The 19,529-nt window shown below is 42.0% G+C and overlaps 1 protein-coding gene across 1 annotated transcript; it reads right to left on the bottom strand.

The window, feature by feature from the left end:
- Positions 1–890: 890 nt before the first annotated feature.
- Positions 891–18,600, bottom strand: LOC142099836 (protein SSUH2 homolog). The gene is made up of 13 exons (XM_075183743.1): positions 18,433–18,600; positions 16,102–16,169; positions 13,536–13,763; positions 13,112–13,187; positions 11,891–12,020; positions 11,434–11,494; positions 9,322–9,446; positions 8,650–8,712; positions 7,567–7,646; positions 5,369–5,461; positions 4,427–4,532; positions 2,654–2,761; positions 891–1,639 (listed from the first exon to the last, which is right to left on the bottom strand). The coding sequence occupies exons 1-13, from the start codon at positions 18,453–18,455 to the stop codon at positions 1,499–1,501; spliced, it is 1,302 nt and encodes a 433-aa protein (XP_075039844.1). The 5' UTR covers positions 18,456–18,600; the 3' UTR covers positions 891–1,498.
- Between the last annotated feature and the right edge of the window lie 929 nt (positions 18,601–19,529).

Here is a 19,529-nt window from a genome sequence, read left to right as displayed (position 1 = left end):
TTCCTCTAGTCTACCTAGATCATCATTTGTTTTACCCCTCCTGGTGTGTCTACCCTGTTACATATCTTTGTGTCATCTGCAAAAAGACATACTTACCCTTCAACACCATTTGCAATGTCCCCAATAAAGATATTAAAAATCACTGATCCAAGTACAGATCCTCTGGGTACTCCACTGGTAACCTTTCCCTCCTGTGAATGATCTACATTTACTATAACTCTCTGTTTTTTATCCTGCAACCAAGATCTTATCCATTCAACCATCTTAGAATCCAATCCCAAGCTTTCGAGTTTATTTAACAGTCTGCAATGTGGGACAGTGTCAAAAGTCGTACTAAAGTCAAGATAAGCTACATCAACGGAACCCCCTTGATCTATGACTTTAGTCACCCAGTCAAAAAATGATTAATAGCACCCATATTTCCTACAACACCTATAATCCTTCTTGAGCCCCTAAAGTGTCTGCGCAAAGTCACTTCTCAAAAGTGAAACAAGGCGGGTACCTATATTAGCGCGGAGCATTTGTGAAAAGTCTCCTCCATGGTTTTGACTCTATTGACAGGTGATCTCTGCCCCAATTATAACTGAGAATTTGTACAATTTTGCAAAGTTTCCAAAATTCAGACATCATACTATTTCTCAGTGAGCCTGAAAAGATGACACTAAGGGGGAGTTTCAATTCGGCGCAAAGTGACCCTGGAACGTCCACGTAGACACCTCGCGTTGGATATTTTACAGGAATCCAACGCGCCCCATAGAGGTGCACAGAAAAAAAAAAAAGAATGAAGATTCCTACCATAATGGCCGACAATAGCCGCAGCTGAACATCGCGCCGAATTTAATTTCCCCCTAGGTGACATTAAACAGATCAAAAAAGTCCTAGAAGACAGATTGTACTAAACAACTTGCTATTTATTCCATAAATGTAGATGTTAAAAAATAATTCTAGCACTAGAAATGACATGCCTAAAATTATATGTATTCAATGATTTAACTTTGCAGATCTACGTGAAACTGAATGAAAATGTACATTGCTTTAGATCAGTAGTACGAGTAACGTTCACATATATTTAGGCAAAAGTTCTAGGATGATTCAAATCTAATTTCATATTTTCTTCTTATCCCACTTATGTGAACTGCGGGACCCCTGGAATAGCCATACTCGGCACCACTCATTGAAATTGGGACGCCACAGGGAATTTCTTTCAAGGTAGCCAGGCTGGGACTGTGGAAGTAATTACACTGGTGGAGTAAAGCCATGTTGGGTGCATCTGTATAATGGTATAATGAGTGTATCTGTGTAATGGTAAGTCGATGTATCTTTCATTTCGAGGTATGAGTCTTTGGATTCACAACGTCGTTGTAATTACTGTCGGGGGTAGTCAGTATCATTATATCGTACTACAATCCTGCATTAAGCTGCATAGTTAGAGTCACATGGAGTAATTCCTATAGAACTGTGCTGACTATACGAGAGGTCGATTCAGGGCAGATCCAGGTCACATGACGGCGCAGCAACACTTCTGCGGGTAGTTGTCCGTATAAACCGAGTTCTCCTTTCCGTACACAAAGTAGTTGTATCGATTCTCTCTCCAGTTATATTCCACCTTGGTGAGGGGCAGCCATTCAATGCTGTGTCTCTGAGAGAAGACAGAGAAAATGTATAATTATACCGGGGATAATATACCGCCTGCATGAAATTATAACGAATCGGTAAGTCACAGTAGAGGCCGCGACAATAAAATGTTTTTATACAGCCCACGGATCTTCAAGGTCACTTCATATATCTGTGATTTACAATAGTCATTCCTTACAAAACAGTTTTCCTAATGGACATTCATCGGAACTCACAGTTTATACAACGGTTTTACAGGAAATTTATAAATATAGGGCCTGATTCATTAAAGAAAGTAAGACAAAGAATACAAGGGGTGCTAATTGGTTTATTATTTTGCATGTAAGGAAAATACTTTTTCATGTAGCACACAAATATTTCATAACTTAATTTTCACACTGAAATTTAAAGTTGATCTAGGGCATGCCCTTCTCCAACTTTAAATCTGTCCCCACATTTTAAATTTACACCCTCCCCCTCCAATGCAACATGGTTTTGCCAAGGTGCAAAGTTACTTCTTTTTTTGCTTTACTTTCCATATTGAATCACTTGTGTAGTATAATTTACTCATCTGCTCACTTCCAGCCCTTAATGTGGAAGCCAATGTTTAAGATACGATGGTCCCTTGTTTAAAGTTAGGAGCAAATCCGGCTAAAGGGAGCAAATTTGCACTAGGACATCTCAACGTTTAGCAATCAAGTCAGATGACCAACATGATGACATATAAAAGCTGTAGTGTAACGTGTTCGGTGTAAAAAAATTTGCTAAACCATTTTTTTTTCATAAGACTTTAAGGGGGAGATTTAATTAGCTGCGATGTTCCTCGGATCACCACGTCTGTGCGTTTTTAACGTTGCAACGGTAAATTCTACGTTGATTTCTTCCTCGCACCTCAATGTGGCGTGAGGAAAAGTCAGTGGAGATTTCTTAAAAGAAGTTCAGATTTATTCTGAGGAACATCGCGGCTAATTGATTTCCCCCCTAATAACGTGTCACTTTAGTTTACTGCGGTGTAGTAACATTAATGTCGGCAGCGCACCTGTCTCAGCATCCGACACGAAGAGGAAAATTGGGAGTAATGCTGCTGCAAACCATTCTGGGACGCCTGATTAATTGATGGAACTGTGAAATTAATCAGCGGCGGCAACTATAACAAGGAAGAAAAAATAAGAAAGACAATTACACTCCTATCACAAACCAAGAAATCATTGCGTAAAGTGTGCAGGTATATACATTATGTACACACATATATATATATATATAAATTATACGTGCACACACTATATGGACAAAAGTATTTGGCCACACCTATTATTTAATTAATTGAGATATATCAACCAGAGGTGTATAACATCCAGCACCTAGCCATGCAGTTTCTATTTGCAAACGTCTGTGATACACAATGGGTCGTTCTGAAGAGCTCAGTGACTTCCAGCGTGGTGCTGTGATAGGATGCAATCCTAGCAATAAGACAGTTCAGGAAATTTCATCCCTGCTGGATATTCCACCGTCAACTGTAAGTGATATTATTAGAAAGTGGAAGCGTTTAGAAACAACAACAACTCAGCCACAAAGTGCAAGACCACGTTATACCTCAGAGCGGGGTCAACGACGGCTAAGGCGCATGGTGCGTAAAAGTGACCAACTCTCTGCTGATTCCATAGCTGAAGAGTTCCGAAATTCCACTGGGATTAATGTAAGCACAAAAACTGTGCGTCGGAAGCTTAATGGAATGTGAGTTCATGGCCGAGCAGCTGCATGCAGCCTCACATCACCAGGACCAATGCCAAGCGTCGGATGGAGTGGTGTAAAGCACACCGACACTGGACTGTGGAGCAGTGGAAACGTGTTCTGTGGAGTGATGAATCACACTTCTCTGTTTGGCAGTCAGATGGGCGAGTCTGGGTTTGGCGGATGCTGGTAGAACGTTACCTGCCTGACTGCATTATGCCAACTTTGAAGTTCGGTGGAGGAGGGATAATGGTATGGGGCTGTTTTTCAGGGTTTGGGCTAGGCCCCTTATCTCCAGTGAAGGGCAATCTTAATGCTTCAGCATACCAAGTCATTTTGGACTATGCTATGCTTCCAACTTTGTGGCAACAGTTTGGGGAAGGCCCTTTTCTATTCCAACATGACTGTGTCCCAGTGCACACAGCAAGGACTACAAGACCTGGTTTGATGAGTTTGATGTGGAAGAACTTGACTGGCCCGCACAGAGCCCTGACCTCAACCCCATCGATCACCTTTGGGATGAACTGGAATGGAGATTGTGAGCCAGGCCTCCTCGTCCAACATCAGTGTCTGACCTCATAAATGCTCTACAGGATGAATGGGCACAAATTCCCACATAAACACTTCAACATCTTGTGGAAAGCCTTCCAAGAAGAGTGGAAGCTGTTATCACTGCAAAAAGGGTATCAACTCCATATTAAAGTATATGTGTTTGTATACAATGTCATTACAGTCCCTTGTGGTGTAATGGTCAAGCCTCCAAATGCTTTTGTCCATATAGTGTATACACAGACACACACACACACACACACAATATATATATACTGTATATATAAGTATGTGTTATTGAGCTACATAATGTACCTGGCATTTCAGATTAATATTAACATTTATACTTGTATAACTAAATTATGGCATGCATATTATTTGCCTCATCTACTTTTAGTAAGCAAACATCTTCAGGAAACTTATCAGGAATGCGGTGCTTCTCTATCTTGCATCAGTGTGCAGTAGGGAGTGAGGTGTGAGGCAGTGCAGGAGCTTTAGCCTCAGTACTGATACATACATACAACCTACTCACCAACATTTGCTCATCTGAGAAGATTTTCTCTCCATTCACTGTCTTGAACAGCTCTGTAGGGAACTCAGACATGTGATCAGCTACAAACTCATAAACGTTATTTTTCCTAAAAGGGACAATAAAGAATAATACCTAGAAATTAATGTATCCACACACTAAGCTTCATTTATGAATGTGCAAACACATTTTTACGTGGGCGATCTGTCCACGTTGTACATTCACAGGTCACCCTATTATCAACATTCATCATCAACATTTATTTATATAGCGCCAGCAAATTCCGTAGCGCTTTACAATTGGGAACAAACAGTAATAAAACAATACTGGGTAATACATACAGACAGAGAGGTAAGAGGGACCTGTTCGCAAGCTTACAATCTATGGGAACCCCATTAACAAACAATATATTATTAATGAAATCACTATTTTCAATGCCAGCGCTACCATTAATCAATCCTAGCATGCCTAGAGGAGCAATGGTTAGGGGGCACCTAAAACAGTGGATGAAAGACACCTAACGTCCCTCATCCAGTGATTTTAAAGCCCCGGCAGTGCCCTATACAGAGCACTGGTCATTGATCAGAAGATTCTAACATATGAAGCTTCTCCTCCTCCATATCAGTGTAAGGCTTGGTGTGTGGACCTTGGCTATGATGTCACAGACGAGCGCCACACTCGCAGTCTGAGGGACCAAAGATGCCGCTACAAACCTCCGGTCTGCCAATGTAGCAGTGGTAACGCATTCCGAGTGGGGGTGGGTTGCACGCAAGGCTTGCACTGGCCCTGACAAAGTGACACAGACGTGAATTGTTGGAACATTGGACGTCACACAAAAAGATGGATTTCCAAAGTTGGTATTTTTGCAGTTAAAGTAGTAGTCATGTTGTTATGATGGGAACAGTCTGTTCCGGGGCATTAACCCAACACCTCGTCCATTCTCACCATGTGACGGTCAGCTCGATGTAGTTCACAATCTGCCCACGGCCGGAGCAGCCCTGGCACTTCACATATCCAGAATGGTTACAGGTTGTGCAGCTGTGGATGAGACGTACAAGATTATGTGTGACGTGTTAGCCATAGAGTGTAATATACAGGTCTATCTCTCGTCTCTTACATGTACAGTCGCATTGTGCGCTAATTGAATCTGTCTCATTAGGGCGAATTCAGTTTTGAGCGGTGTGCCTCCGGCATGGTTGCAAAGGCACTCCGCATTACCACAACATCACGGATTTCTAATTGCGGATAATTTTGTGATGTTGCAGTAACGTATTACCGTAAAAAATGCGCAGCCGCGATGTTCCTACCGATAAATTATTGGTCAAACTATTTTTTACGACTCCCCAATACCCCATTGATTATTTCTCCTAATAATATTCTTACACACAGCACAAAAGTTAAACAGAAATTAAATTGCACTTTCACCTGAAACAACAACGGATAATCGTGCTGGATAATCCAGCACCCTGATATACATTTGAAACAAGATTTCAGAATGTGAGTGCATTAACAAGGGTGGATTTGGACGTGATAGTATGGTACAATTTACTTATCTGCTGAGTTTGTAACCACTGAATTTAAGAAGTTTGCTGCACAATATTTTTTATTCTTATTTCCTTTTATGCCTCCACATGCACATCAGAGTTGGAATACAGTATACCACTAAAATAAGACATTTTATTTGTACTGAGGAGCACTCTATTAAACCCAGTATCTATCTACACACACTATTTTTGGACTGTATTGTTTATTACGGTTTTATTTTATTTTATTGTTTGAACGGGGAAATCGCTTACTTTTTATTTATTTATTTTTATATTTTTTTTAATACAGCACTAAAGTAAAGGCGCATACATTGTTAGTTAAAAACTGATTATGAGTGGTACAAATGAAGGAGCTTATTAATGGAAAAATATACTTTTTGTGCTAATAAAAGAATACATTAGGTCATAGGGGTGCCGCGGCCAGGGTAGAAAAAAAACAACTTACCAATATGGCGGCTCCGGGACCCAGCATCCTCCTCCCTCCTCGCTTCTCACTGAATGTCGGACATGATGTCATCACTCCCGACATATTCAGTGAGAAGCGGCAGGAGAGAGGAGGATGCTGGGTCCCGGGCGCTGTCCCCCTTCACTCACAGTGCGTGTGGGTGAAGGGGGACAGACAAAGCGTGTGGGCAGGGCCGCCATCAGGGGGGTGCGGGGGGTACTGTTGTACCGGGCCCGGGCTCACCAGGGGGCCCACGCTCACCAGGGGGCCCGGTACAACAGCTTAGCACAGACTTACCTGGGGCCCGCCGCTGGTCTCCGCTATTCTGTCTTCAGCCTGGCTGTCACGGTGACAGCCAGGCACCAGGATCCGATCGCAGGGGTGGAGGATTCATTCCCCCTGCGATCATGTGCTCTGCCTGTGACAGATCACATGATCGCAGGGGGAATGATTCCTCCACCCCTGCGCTCGGATCGTGGTGCCTGGCTGTCACCGTGACAGCCAGGCTGAAGACAGAATAGCGGAGACCAGCGGCGGGCCCCAGGTAAGTATGTGTTGCTCATGGGGGGGGGGGGGCGCTCATGGGGGGGGCCGGGCCCGGGTGGCACGGGGGCCCGTACTGGGCCCGATTTTTTCTGAAGGGGTGCAGACCGCGTGTGTGGATGAAGAGGGGCAGACAGCGTGTGTGGATGAAGGGGCACAGTGTAAAGGTGAAGGGGTACAGAGTGTGTGGATGAAGGGGCACAGTGTAAAGGTGAAGGGACACAGAGTGTGTGGATGAAAGGGCACAGTGTAAAGGTGAAGGGACATAGTGTGATGATTTTTGTTCATGTTGTTGTTTTATATTGTTTGATCTTATTCCTCTTAATATTAGCTGTAAATTATTCTTTGACAGAAATATAATTGAAAAAAAATATATAAAAATATTCTTTTCCCTCAGATTTATGTGTATTATTTTTGCGAGCAACTTACTAAGTATTTCTGTCCAGACCTAAATACTTATCACGTTATTTTGACTCAAATACTTAAAAAACGGGACTGCTCTGTAATTATTTTGGAGGGGTGCCTTGAAAAAGTTATGGAGACTGTAAGGGTGCCGGCGAACTGAAAAAGTTTGGGAACCCTCTGCATTAGGTCATACATCCATATTATACCTTTCTGTTCCACATCCTTTGCAGTGGGCGCAAGCTTCCTGCACACGACGCCCAGTCCCATTACACCACTGACATCTCACCTGTGTGTTCCACAAGCAGACAAACAAAGTATCAAAGACGTTAATGAAACTGAAACATTGTTGCATTTCTGGGATGTTGCAAATCATTTGAAGCAGGAACTCACTGGCACCATTGATTAAAACATGTGAATGACTGATATCTATTACTTGACAGCTGGTTACCAAATAAACTATTGTAGCCAACAACGACAACACTAAAAAATCCTTTACAGGTGCTCTGTGGAGATTTAATCACTGCAACAAAAATCCCTTCTCCATGAATTGAAAATAACTTTTTTAGCATTACAAGTGATATGTTTTAAATCAAATATGTGATTTACCAACACAAAAAAATTAGGACTCGCAATTTTTGTGTCATTGTGCGCCTATTTTTGTGTAACCGAGTCCTTTCCACTGGTAAACACATGGCTTGAGCAAGTCAAGATGGAGTTGGCTTCTGACGTTCTTCGGATAAGATTAGCTGGGCAGATACTGGCGTCCTAGCTACAATATAACACCGGATTCTGCAGCAAAATGCAAAATCGTGGTTTAGTGTTTGGGAGCGATATTGAAATTCATTTGTGCATTAAGCAAGGGTTGCCTGACTTAGTAGGGGTTGGCAGAGCTTTTTACTTCTGCAAAAGTTGTACGTACCCATGAGCACTTTATATGGAAATAAGAATTTACATGTATGTATATAGTAATGTAATAAAAACATATGATATGTGCATTATTATTATTTACTTTGTGCCCTGGTCAAATGGAGCCTAAGTGCCCAGCGTTGTCAGGCAGCAATGCTAAGCATGGCAGAAATATAACCTCTATAGGCTTAGTTAGACACCTGTGGCTTTCCAGCTTTTGTGAAACTGCAAATTCCATCATGCCCAACCAGCCAGGTCTCGCAGTTCCACAATAGACACCTTTGTCAACTCTGCCATAAATGAATATGCACCTGCTATTGCTTCAGAGGTCCATCGTGTAGTCACATAATATGCATGTCCTGCAAAACATATGAAGTACTTACCCGACGCGTTCCGTGACATTTCCTGCACGCAGTTCTGCAAGTTCCCAGACACTGTGGGCAAGTCTTTAACAGAGAAGAGAAACATGGGAATTAGCCTAGGTTGCCTTTCACTCCGAGAAAACCACCCACCTCTCTGTGTGGGATTATATAGAAATGGTCGGGGTAGTAATCCTTCCCCCAAAGCTGCAAGAGGACAACAGTTTCCCCTACTTGTGGAGACCTACATGCCTGCTAGGGAGCAGAGCACCCTAATCTGCACCTATAGTAATCTAGCACTAAGCATGGTCTATCGGACACTAGGTGACCTGTTGGGCATGTGGTTAATGCATGCCAGAAAACGATGAAGCGGTAGATTGAAGGGGGTCATTGCTAGAGAACCATTCAAGGCCCAATATGATCCTAATCCTCTGTTGCCTCCACATATGAAATGTTCCCAGCACAATGAGCAGATACCAATCTATGCAGTCAACACAGATACCCTATACGTTCATAAAGGCACCTCAGATTCTACTGAACAGACCAGGTTGTGAGTGGTATCTTGGGGGGAAAAGGTGCAATTATAGATAAAGTTGGTATATCCAGCGAGAAAACAGTTCTCTGTCTGTAAGAACATCAGGAAACTTGGACAACAGATGAAAGGAGAATGGAACACACTAAAGTTTATATTGTTACCTTCACGGAGGATGTGCGAGGAACGGGCATTTTCTTTATCTGATCCTGGAACATGGTTGGAATCTGGACCGGTATCTCCCAGGGCAGAGGGGCTGGTTCAAAAGCCGGAGAATCCACCGACTGACCTGTCAGTAACAACAAGAGTCACACTTATGGACTGATTGAGAGTTGGATGTGACTCTTCTTGTGCAACAGAAATTTGTGACTCGCCTAAGATTTACCGCACTGTGTATGTGCACAATTTCAGCTCATATTTTAAGTTGAGTAGATCTTATACTTGCAGCCCCTTATGATTGGATTTGCAAACTCAAACACAGCTGCAGAAAATGAAATGTACAGACGCATTTTCGTGCGTATACACAAAAGTCACATTTTTACGTTTGCCTCCTCAGCCCCTAACACTCAAAGTATCAACATTGTTTTTGTCTTTTTGGCTAGATTACTGCTCATACATTAACTGCAAGTGAAGACCAGATAATTGGGAGGTGGTAAGGGTATAGGTTGTGCCTACATCCCAAAACTAGATTGCACTCGGTGTTCACTAGTATAAATTGCAGTTCTATCATTTGTCTTAAGAAATGTGACGTATCTTAAGATTGGATGAACATACACTTTACCCCTCCGTTGTCCAGAAATCATTATTAAGAAGTCTAATTAGTCGGCCTCCAGCTGCGATGCCCCTTTCATCTACTTAATAAAACTGCTCTGGGCAACTCGGGAATGGAATTTACATTCAGTTTGGTATTTATTCAGATGCAGATATCCACATTTCACTACATGCAATGTACAGGTACAGACACGGCCATCTGACTCTAAGTAATTCGGTTACCTACAGAGTGGAAGCATAAGGTGAAATAATATTGCTAGGAATGCACCCAACTCCTCCGCTAGGAACCAGTGACATCATCGAGGTACACAGTCACAGTGATATCACTGGTTCCGAATTAATTTGCTTCAGCCCAAAAATGTCTGCCTCCTACCTTAAACACTGTTAGCAAAAAGAGAGCGCTGAAAATATAAGCCTCACATTCTGTCCATCTCAAAATCCTGTTACTTCCACCTTCGGAATATATCCAAGATACGTCCCTTTCTCACCACGGCAGCTACGAAATCCCTCATTCACTCGCTTGTAATCTCTCGTCTTGACTACTGTAACCTCCTTCTCTGTGGCCTACCTGATTCTCACCTTTACCCTCTTATGTCTATCCTCAATGCTGCTGCCCGCCTCATTTTTCTCTCCCGCCGCTCTATCTCTGCGGTCTCCCTCCAACAGTCACTACATTGGCTCCCCATACCCTACAGAATTACATTTAAACTCCTCACCCTCACCTTTAAAGCTCTTAGTCAATCTTCCCCTCCCTACATCTCCAATCTCATCTCTACCTACACTCTTACCCGCCCCCTCCGCTCTGCCTGTGACCACCGCCTCTTATCACTCTCGTCTTCAGGATTTTGCCCGGGCTGCTCCCCTGCTGTGGAACGATCTTCCACGTTCCATCAGGTTAGCATCTACTCTCATAGGCTTCAAGCGTGCCCTTAAGACTCATTTCTTTATTAAAGTCTATCAGTCCTCCTCCTAACTCCCTTGTCCTGGCTCTCTCCCCCAGTTAGTACCAGGGCCCTCTTTCCTTGTGTGCTCCTTCTACTATTCCATCACCCCCTGTACCTCTTGACCTGCTTCCCTAGCCCTGTTTTCTTAAGCTTCGGCCTACTTCTCGCTGATTTCTACCATCACTTTCACACATTGTCCCAGTAATAATTTGATTTGCATTACCATGTTACCTGTGTGTGTAATATATATATATATATATATATATATATATATATATATATATATATATTTGTTCTTTCTGTATCATGTTGTGTCATGGGTCACTGATTTCTGTATATGTCATGTACGGCGCTGCAGACCCTTTGTGGCGCCTTATCAATTAAAGATAATAATAATAATAATAATAATAATAATAATAATAATAATAATAATAATAATAATAATAATAATAATAATAATACCACCCATTGCCTCTTCTCTTATACTACAAACCCCAACATTCCGCTCTACTAGAGACAGGCAACAACCGCCTTCAATGCTATCACTTGGTAAACACTGACTTGTAAAAGGCTTGGTCACCCAATTGCACGCCCGGGACTCTGTGAAGGTCTCCAGACGATACTAAAAATAACAACAAGACAATATGTTAGAAATCACAGCAAATTAAATGCATTGTGTGGCTGTCACTCTATTATATACACAGACAGAGAACATATTAACCCTACGGCCAATATCCAAAGTAAATATACATAGAAGTGGTTCTGCTTGTGGGTTTGGTATGTGAACCATAGTCCTGGGGGAGTATTTACTAAACTGTGAATCAGAGCCGTAACTTAGAATTCTAGCGCCCTGGGCGAGAAAGACAAATGCCCTCCCCCTAGCCCTCAATTTTAACCAAATTAACCTAAAATATTCCTAAATTGCGCCCCCCTTCAGCGTTGCGCCCTGGGCGGTCGCCCCTGTCGCACAGCCCTAGTTACGGCCCTGCTGTGAATTGAAAAAGTGGAGAATGCTCACTCTGTATGTATTATAAGGTCGGAGTTCGTGGAAGGTCATTTCTACAGCTGGGGCTGATCCATAGCAACATTTACGTTTGGCATAATCCAGAAGAGCCTTTCTCGCAACGTCCTCTGAGATGAATGGAACCCTGCAAAGAGGAGATGACAGAACAACCAACAGGACGCAACTAGTACGATCACTTAACCCAAACACCCTGTGAATTAAATTATTGAATGGAATTCAAGGAATCACATGGAATTTTGGCATTAAATGTTGTAGACAAGGACCATGGACTGACATAGCCATTGCTTTCAAACACTGCTGATTATTATTTGTTACGATCTGTCAATAATTACTATACATGTTACAATGTATCATTTGAAATGTTTGACAGCCCACAGTCTCTCTTAATGTACCCAAACACGAAGCACTTTGCTCATTTGAGATTGTCCGATCTAATTTAGTTTAACTACACATGAAGACTTATGGGCTGATTGATCAAATTGGCCACCCGCTTCACTTGCTACAATTTTATCTGCATGAAAAAAGTAACGCTAGGAATTTCCATTTTTATTGTCCACAAAACTTGGTTTTAGAAATAATTTGGTTGTTCCGATCAGATACAGATTCTCGACCTGTAAGGTGCATACGAGTCTATGCCATTTTTTGGCATTTTCTGCACCTACTTAGGTATGTGCCAGGAATGTTTTCTCCCAAACAAAGAAAATTACCAATTTGTTCCAGAAGTCACCAATAGTGAATCAAATTCTGACACTTGTCTTTGTTGTAATAATTCTTCTGCTGGATTGTGATTTGTATCTTTCTTCCTGACGGATACTGGCCTTTCCTCTTTGACTACAAGTTGTCTTGTACCTATCTGAGCTACTAGTGACATGTTGGCAACTAAGCACTGGTAAGACTGTATGCTTTAAAGGTACACACACACACACACACACACACACACACACACACAACAATTCTCATAAATGCCTTAGACATTATTTAAACTAGCTGAAGTTCCTTTGTAGGCAACGGGTACTCTTTAAATGTGGCCCCCAGACTATTGAATAACATCTAATTTTGGGGCATTGTAAATATTTTTAGCTATTAAGATATTAGTTGTGATACGACTTTTGAGTGGGCTTCTAAAAAAACAGGGTTAAAATGCATGAATTGTATAATCTCAGTGATAAATACAGTTGTGTGCGTCTACGGAGAACAGACTGCAGAAGATCTTACGTCCAGTTGATGTTTGTTGGCGATGGTACAGCTCCGGGCATCGGTCCTAAATCTGGAGGGGGCAGAAATTTACCACCTGTAACGGAAAGAAAACTACAATCTCAGTTAAGTGGCTAAACATACCTCTAATGTCATACTGGAATTTAGGTTCATTTTTCCATGTTTCCATTTACAAATCATAGAATGACATTTTAAACGTGTGTTTTGCCTAAAGCTACAGAATCAACCTCAAAGCCAAATTGCTGCCCTGCTGGCTCTAAAATGACCGGGAGATCACATCAACATTTGATGGGGATCGATCCAACGTTTATCAGGATTGACCCTGGTCGCTCTGTCTTTGCTCACAGTCAACCAAACTAAAATATATTTATAGTTTTATAAAAAAAAAAAAAAAAAAACAACCTAAATAATCACATTTACTTACTGTTATCAGAAGTGCCCATCCCTTCATACCCTGGAATGTTTGTCCATTCAGGGAGCGGAGCTGTTGGTCCGTCTGTGCCGATGGCAGGATTAGTGAGGGCAGCCGCACCGGCTGCAGCGTAATGCGCCGGATTCATAGCCGGATTCATAGCCGGATTCATAGCCGCTGACGCCATCTTTCCATCAGGATAGTTTGTAGATCCAGGAAGCAGAGGACTCCGTTCCAGATCTGATTGGGAAGGAGGAGAGGTGAGTATCCAAACAGAGAGGTAAAATCAACGTTTAGTAGGAAATACACATAGGGCCTCATTCACCACACACAAAACAGGTTTCTGCCAGAGCGTGTTTGCGGATTGAGTTGTGAGTGTTTGCAGAGAGTGCAAAAGAATTAGATGGCATTTCATCGACCAGGATTACTGTAATGAGAAAAAGCGGAGAAGACGGCGCAATTTTTGGGGCGTTCAACGTCAGCCAGATCTATTCAGAGGGATCTACTCACATAAGAACACCTGAGTGTATCTGCCTAGTGATCAGCTAGTTCCTCCAGCAAGAGGGAGAGTGAGCAGCAACGAAAGGGAGGATCGGATATAAGATTGTACGTCTACCCTGTGTTGTGTATAAACATCAATTTTACTGAAGCAAAATATCATCAAAACAGAAAATGGTCAATGATTACAAAGCATGATCCATATGTAAATAGCCACAACATTTTCTATCAAGCATAGGTTAACTTAAATCCCTGGAATGTAGACTAGGCCTGCCCATCCAGCGGCAGCAAGTATTTACATTTTTGAAAAGAAATACCAGCACCCCTCCCATTCATCACCATTTATTTCTATAGCGCCACTGATTCCGCAGCGCTGTACAGAGAACTCACTCACATCAGTCCCTGCCCCATTGGGGCTTACAGTCTAAATCCCCTAATATACAGACACAGACAGACAGAGGGACTAGGGTCTGATATGATCTCATCAGAGTTAAAAAAAAATAAAAATGTATTCTGGCTGGTGCAGAGTAACACTTGGAGAGTGTTTAAGCAAAGCGTCTAAAAATGTAAACATGTCTCAAAATACACTGCACTATGTATCGTCCTCTTCATTTCTCCGATGTAATGACATTTGATGCCATAGAAGTGATATATCAGATGGAGCGCTGGGGAAAACAGAATGCTACTCTACAGCCAGCTCTAAACAATTGGATTCATTGGTTCCTGCACTGTGGAGGTTGGGGTCTTTATAGGGAACCTGCCAGCAGAGTGGAAGGTGGAACAGAGGAAGACCTCATTATATATTCAGAATGGGCAGCACGGTGGCTCAGTGGTTAGCACTTCTGCCTCACAGCGCTGGGGCCATGAGTTCAATTCCCGACCATGGCCTTATCTGTGAGGAGTTTGTATCTTCTCCCTGTGTTTGCATGGGTTTCCTCAGGGTGCTCTGGTTTCCTCCCACACTCCAAAAACATACATGTAGGTTAATTGGCTGCTTTTAAAATTGACCCTAGTCTCTCTTTCTCTCTCTGTCTGTGTGTGTGTGTATGTTAGGGAATTTAGACTGTAAGCTCCAATGGGGCAGGGACTGATGTGAGCGAGTTCTCTGTACAGCGCTGCGGAATCAGTGGTGCTATATAAATAAATCGTGATGATGATGATATCTATAGTGAGTCTAATACTCAACCTCATAAAAGTGTTTGCAATCTTAGTTATTTATTCCCTAACTGTATATCTATTTAAAATATATATTTTCAAAGTAAATATTTTTATATAAAAGAACAATCTTATCGTGTAGCAGAGTTGTGTGCAGTGGGTGTGGTTACAGGGGGTCCACAAGTCGCCCCTGGTGGTCATTACATTCACGTCCCAGACTAGGAAGCCTTGGCGGAGGCACTGCGCATGAAGAAGTAAGTGAGACGCACACGACGATTTTACATGTACACCCCTTAGCGGGAGTAAGGGGCCGTTACATATGTATTAGAGATGGTGGTGTTTGCTTAACTTGCGTGTAACATTTATAAGGCAACACATTTTTCCACCCAGCGTAGACACTCGTTGACTTTCTCCTTGGCTGTCTATTGTCATGGGACTGGTCTACCCAATTATATATAGTCTCTCTCTCTCTCCCTATTTGTTGTGTCTCAGCAGACAAAATTAACAGCAATGCCAGAAACTAACATCCATTTCCCCATTATGCATCATGTATCTAATTATACACACATATAAGGAAGGTGCCACACAGGGACTTTCTACGTCCATTGTATCCCTATCACAGGTACTCTGCAGACAGATTTTATAGAGTATCTCTGGACGTAAATAATGAGAAAAATCAGCAGAAAGGATTTGTATATTATATAAGTGGGGGGGAAAAACAAATAAAGTGAATAAATTAATAATATTTTCCAAATACTTATAGTGTTTCAAAACATTGAAAATTATTTGGCTGCATTTTTCTTATACAATGCTCTACATGTCTTTCTCAAGTATTTAACAAAATGAGGGTTGTTACAGTGATCTATTGGAAAATCCCTGCCATCCAGCTGTGTATTCAGAAGACAGGGCGGATCGATCATCATACCTGGGTTCGTCAGGTAATTTGGCTCATAAGGCTGTCCCATAGCTCCATAATTTGCTGAATGTGGTGCTCTAGAAGAGAGTAAAAATGTGAGAAGGGATAATAATATACTTAGTCACCCACACACTCCCTCCTCCTACTGTCCACAATACATCCTCTTACACCTAACACACAAAAATTCATTGCAGATTGGTTTCTGGAGTCCAAATGTTGCACCTAAATGCAGTGTTGCTACATAAGTCTTAGGAGTAAATGTATCAAGCTGCGAGTTTTCTGGGGGTTTGAAAAGTGGAGATGTTGCCTGTAGCAACCAATCAGATTCCAGCTGTCATTTTGTAGAATGTGCTAAATAAATGACAACTAGAATCTTATTGATTGCTATAGGAAACATCTCCACTTTTCAAACCCACCAAAAACTCGCAGCTTGATACATTTACTCCTTAGTGTGTTTTGGATCAGAGCTCTTTATTATAGGTGTGAGCAATGCTAGAAGTAGTGGATTGTATTAAAATATCAGAAGCTTCCTCAAAGTGAAGTAAACATAGACTGTGAGATTTTCTTTCAATATAATAAAGTTTGGGTGTAGGGATTGTACTGTGCACAAATACAAACTTAGAAGTGAGTCACAGAGGACATTGAGGGTATATGTCAGTGTTACCCAAACCCAATTCTCAGGGCCAGTGCAGGTTTTTTAGGTCACAAGTGACATAATTCTACCACCTGTGGATCTGTTAGAATGTATCAGTCAGTAATTATTATTATCCTTTATTTGTTGGGCGCCACAAGGTTTCCGCAGCGCCGTACACAGTACAAACAGTATTACAAAACAGGGTGACAAAGTACAGAACAATAAACACAAAGTACCAATGCTTCAGGAACTCCAGGAAGACATATGGAGTGAGGGCGGAGCAGAAGAACCGGTATGGAAACAGGAGGGGAGGGGGGCCCTGCTCGTAAGAGATTACATCCTAAGGGAGAGTGAAACAAAAACAGGCACGAAAGGGAGCCAGTGAAGCAGGGGGAGAGAAGAGAGGGGCCAGGGGAGAGAGGGAGAACGAAAAGAGTGGATGAGGGTTAGGTGGCTGATTGGTAGGCTTTAAGGAACAGGTGGGTTTTAAGTGCCCGTTTGAAGGAGCACAGGTTGGGAGAGAGACGGATGGAACGAGGGAGGTCATTCCAGTGTAGGGGTGCAGCTCGGGAGAAGTCAGAGTGGACGAGAGGCGACGGTCATTGGCCGAGCGCAGGGAGCGGACCGGAGTGTAGGTGGTGAGGAGGTTAAAGATATAGGGGGCAGTAGACTGGGAGAGAGCTTTGTAAGTGGGGGTCAGGAGTTTGAAAAGGATCCTGTAGGGGAAGGGGAGCCAGTGAAGGGTGTGGTAGAGAAGGAGCGGCATGACAGAAAGTAATGACTACACCTGTGGATCTGTTACATTGTATCAGTCAGTAATGACTACACCTGTGGACCTGTTACATTGTATCAGTCAGTAATGACTACACCTGTGCTCCAGCAAAGAGATCTGGAAAACTTGCACAGTTAGGGCGCCCTGAGGACTGGCTTTGGGAAACACTGAACTATATGTGATAAGAGACAATCAGACAATGCAGGTGAAAAATGACACTGGACAAGTATTAGTGATATTCAAAGAGTGATGGGAGCTGGTTCCTGTTTGTCTCATTGTTGCTTGGTCACTCGGACACTGCAGTGGTTACTTTTATTTATTTTACATGCCGTACAGCTCGGCAAGTCTCCGAAATTGCAAAAATGTTTTTGGTTTTTTTTTTGCAACTATTTATCAAACGAAACTGCACAGTGACCGGCAACGTTGTCTAACGGAACAGCGCCTCTAGTGGTGAATGAGACGAGTCACGGGATTACCCTCAGGTGAAAAAACCAGGAACTAAGTAAAAAGTCAAAAGATTGTAACACAATACATTACTATCAAAAACAGTTTCCATTGTATATTATAAAGTGAAAATAAAGAAGCGATTAAACAATTATCCTGGCTGAGCTGCGAATAACATAATAATTCTGAGCAAAATGTCTGTTTTACAACAAAATATGAATATATAAAAACATACATGGATTAATGCTTTAGATTGTGATCTGTGTTAGAACAGGGTGACACACGTGCTTTAATATAGCCTTGGACAACCTGTGGCTGGACATGCTGGGACTTGCAGTTCCACAGCAGTTGGAGATCTACAGGTTTCCTACCTCTGCCCTAATATGAACCACCTACACCTGTGACACGGTGCTGGATGTCATCTCCCTTCAGATCACACACTGCACAAACTATATATTGCATATTACAATAGGAACCAGATTCCACCTACCTGATCCCACTGCGTTCTTCCATTGCTACAAAGTTCAATCAGGACCCTACAGAAAAACAATCACTTCCTGTCCCTCCTTGTCTGGGCAAGCAGAAGTGAAATCCTCTGCATAGTTTCGAAATGTTCTGTCTTCCTGGGTCACAGCTGAGTTACACAGCTCTATTGTTTCCTTTCTGTTGGGTAATGTATAATATAACTCTATTGCACCAGGACTATTGCATTGTACACAGCACAACGCTTCCACACGGGCCAATGAAATGTGCTGCATTTACTTATGGTCTCTGAATATTTATCTTGACATATCCCATCATGTAAACATAATATAACTTGTAAATAAATACTACTCTATTTGCATGTCACACATCAATACATGTAACCACAGTAGAGACAATATCATCTGTAAATCAGAAAAAAAAGATAGTTGTCAGTAAAAGTCATCTCCCTGTCACTACTAAACAGCATGTAACAATGTAACCAATTATTTGGAAACATTGTATCCTTGTTAATCCTTTGAGGTTCGGATGTTTAACTCTATAACCACTAATAATATACAGCACACAATCCTGGCGGTAAGAGCTGGAAGCAACATTAATATAAATAATTTTTGCCTTCTGACATGACATGATTGTATCCTAACAGTCCTGCCACTCCGGGTGTGTACTGAGGTAGGCGAGGCTTGACAACAGGCTATCCCCACCCACTTTTCTTTGTCGACCACATTCTAAAGCCCCGCCCACCTCAATTTTTCCTACCTTGCCACCAGCTCTCCCCAAAGAAGAGTAATGTAGGAAAATATAATTTAAACATACTGTAAAGGTACAACTGCCCCTATGTATCCTCAAATTCTGATATGTAGAAATAAGGTCTGTCAGTGTGCTCATGGGAAATGAGTGAATTAAATGAGCTGGAGAGTTCTGTATATATGGCAGTGTGCACTTGGTTACATGGATTCAGTAGATGTTAATAATAGTCTTTGCTTTTAAAAGCATGCTTATGCACAAACCACAAGCACATAAGTAATTAGATGTAATATGAATCAAGCTATATATATATTTCTTGCACCAGTTAAATAAAGTTTTCATGAATCTGAAGTCAGA

This window comes from Mixophyes fleayi, chromosome 8 (assembly GCF_038048845.1).
Source record: "Mixophyes fleayi isolate aMixFle1 chromosome 8, aMixFle1.hap1, whole genome shotgun sequence".
Taxonomy (NCBI): domain Eukaryota; kingdom Metazoa; phylum Chordata; class Amphibia; order Anura; family Limnodynastidae; genus Mixophyes; species Mixophyes fleayi.
Note: the sequence above shows the minus strand (reverse complement) of the source record. Positions and strands in the feature narration are given on the sequence as shown.

Coding starts and splice junctions, on each gene's coding strand:
- LOC142099836 (XM_075183743.1), bottom strand. CDS start 18,455: ATGGAAGAACGCAGTGGGATCAG. Junction 11,495..11,890: donor GACCTTATAATACATACAGA/GTGAGCATTCTC, acceptor TGTTATTTTTAG/TATCGTCTGGAGACCTTCAC. Junction 2,762..4,426: donor TCTCAGATGAGCAAATGTTG/GTGAGTAGGTTG, acceptor TCCTTGTTATAG/TTGCCGCCGCTGATTAATTT.